The 1,849-nt window shown below is 53.4% G+C and overlaps 1 protein-coding gene across 1 annotated transcript in view; it reads left to right on the forward strand.

The window, feature by feature from the left end:
- Nucleotides 1-912, forward strand: part of EMH_0034950 (high mobility group (HMG) box domain-containing protein, putative) — a gene marked incomplete at both ends in the record, with an annotated part of 7,695 nt that extends 6,783 nt beyond the window's left edge. The window contains one exon of the mRNA XM_013494927.1: nt 98-912. Coding sequence (XP_013350381.1) covers nt 98-912 — 815 coding nt within the window. The remainder of the gene's footprint in view (nt 1-97) is intronic.
- Between the last annotated feature and the right edge of the window lie 937 nt (nt 913-1,849).

The following is a 1,849-nucleotide window of genomic DNA, read 5'->3' on the forward strand; positions in this document are numbered from 1 at the left end:
TACACGCTAGCCAACTGCTGCTGCTGCTGCTGCTGCTGCTGATGGTGGTACTGTTGCTGTGGTGGCATCGCCTGCGGGGTGTGCTGTGCTGCAACAGCTCTGCTGCGTCGGTGTGCACCTGCGTCTCTGTTCGTTTGGGTTTATCTCTGTGTGTTGCTGATGATGCTACTGGTGATGCTGCAGGCACTACTGGAGCAGCAGCGTCGTGCGAAACAAGAGAAGGTGAAGGCGGGGAAGAAGAAGCCTCCGAAGCCGAACGTGAAGAGGCCGTTGTCTGCGTTTATGCGGTTTTCTGTCGGCAGGAGACGAGAGCTGGTGGCAGCCAATCCAGAGCTGCGTCACCCGAAATGCTTCAAAGAGATCGCCCAGCGGATTTCCACCGAGTGGAAAGAAATGAGCGTTCAGAAAAAGCAAGAATTCGAACAACAAGCAGCCGCAGATTTCAACAAATACAAACAAAAAGTACGCGAATGGAAAGCTAAACATGCACCCAAAGCTAAGAGAAAACATAGAAAATGTGGTAAAACACGCATCAACCAAACCACCAGCAACTCTGCTGCCGCCACCTCTTCTCTAGAGACGGACCAGGGGGCTGATGAGACTGCTGCTGCCGAGTCCAACAGCACTGCTGATGCTGAACCTGTTGATGCTGAAGTTGATGTTGATGCTGCTGACGGGGACAAAACAACCGCGAACGAGCGCAAAACGGGGGACGTGAAGATACAAAGCCAAGAACCCGAAGCTGCAAATACTGCGACAGACGTGCCGGAAAGCACAGTGGACAGCAGCAGCCACAGTAGACAGTCCTCAGGGCTGGAAGCCCCTGATGGAGTAGGAAACGCTGCGAACAGATATGAGGACAAAAAGGAGGCGCATGTTGAAGCAGCAGCGTGCGCCTCAACGGCAGGATAATACCCTGCAGCGTGGTAAACAGTCCGGCAGCAGTAGGGTAGACGGAAGCAGCTGGAAGCCACACGCCTCCACTCTCCGAATTTCGCGATGAGGAAGTTCGCGGAGATCGCAACCGAAGCTCTGCCCCGTATTCAATGCTGCACTGTCCACGAGTCAAAAGTCAAGGCAGCGGCTCTTCCAGCCTGGGGCTTCCACTGGGATGGAGGACACGCGCAACAGGCGAGCCGCATGCATGCAGGGACCGCGTACTGCAGTTCCATGACACAGTTGGTGCAACCAACTAAACGATTCAGCTGTGGGAAGGGAATTTTGGTAGCAGGGCACGCAGCCTCCACCCCCCAACCTGTATGTTTCTGTCAGTGTGCAACAGAACAGTTTGAGGGACAGTGATGCGTGCCCACTGCTGTCGCGCTTCCTCAAACGCCAAAACAGCGAATGTTGATGGACCATTTGGTTGGGGCCGGTGCCCCAAGACGTGATTTTGTTTGACGTCGTAGCATCTGGCGACATCGAATCTAGAGTCATTGTCTCGCTCACTGTCACAAAATAAGATGCACTTCAGTGTGCCTAGCTTCTGCAGGCGTCCGCGACTTTCACTGTAGTCTGTGTAAGCACCGAGACCAANACCCCAGCAACGCTGCTCGTCTAGCACCCTATGGGCCTAGATACAAACTGCCACTGCAAGTATACACTTCCTGCTAACTGAGGATTGGGGCAGTCAAGCTTCCTCGCCTGACTCCCAAAAGTGATACCAGAATCCGTGCCATGATCTGCGCCCAAAGTGGACAATTCCTATCGATGCTATTGGGATACATCTGTGATTAGGCGGCGACTACTCCAGTAATGCAGCTCAGCTTGACATACCTTATCTCTACTGTGACACGAGATGTATCATATGCATCATCGCACAACGTTGCGGAAAAGCCTACACTAGGAA

This window comes from Eimeria mitis, genomic scaffold (genome assembly GCF_000499745.2).
Source record: "Eimeria mitis Houghton genomic scaffold, Emh_scaff1338, whole genome shotgun sequence".
NCBI classification, from domain to species: Eukaryota; Apicomplexa; class Conoidasida; order Eucoccidiorida; family Eimeriidae; genus Eimeria; species Eimeria mitis.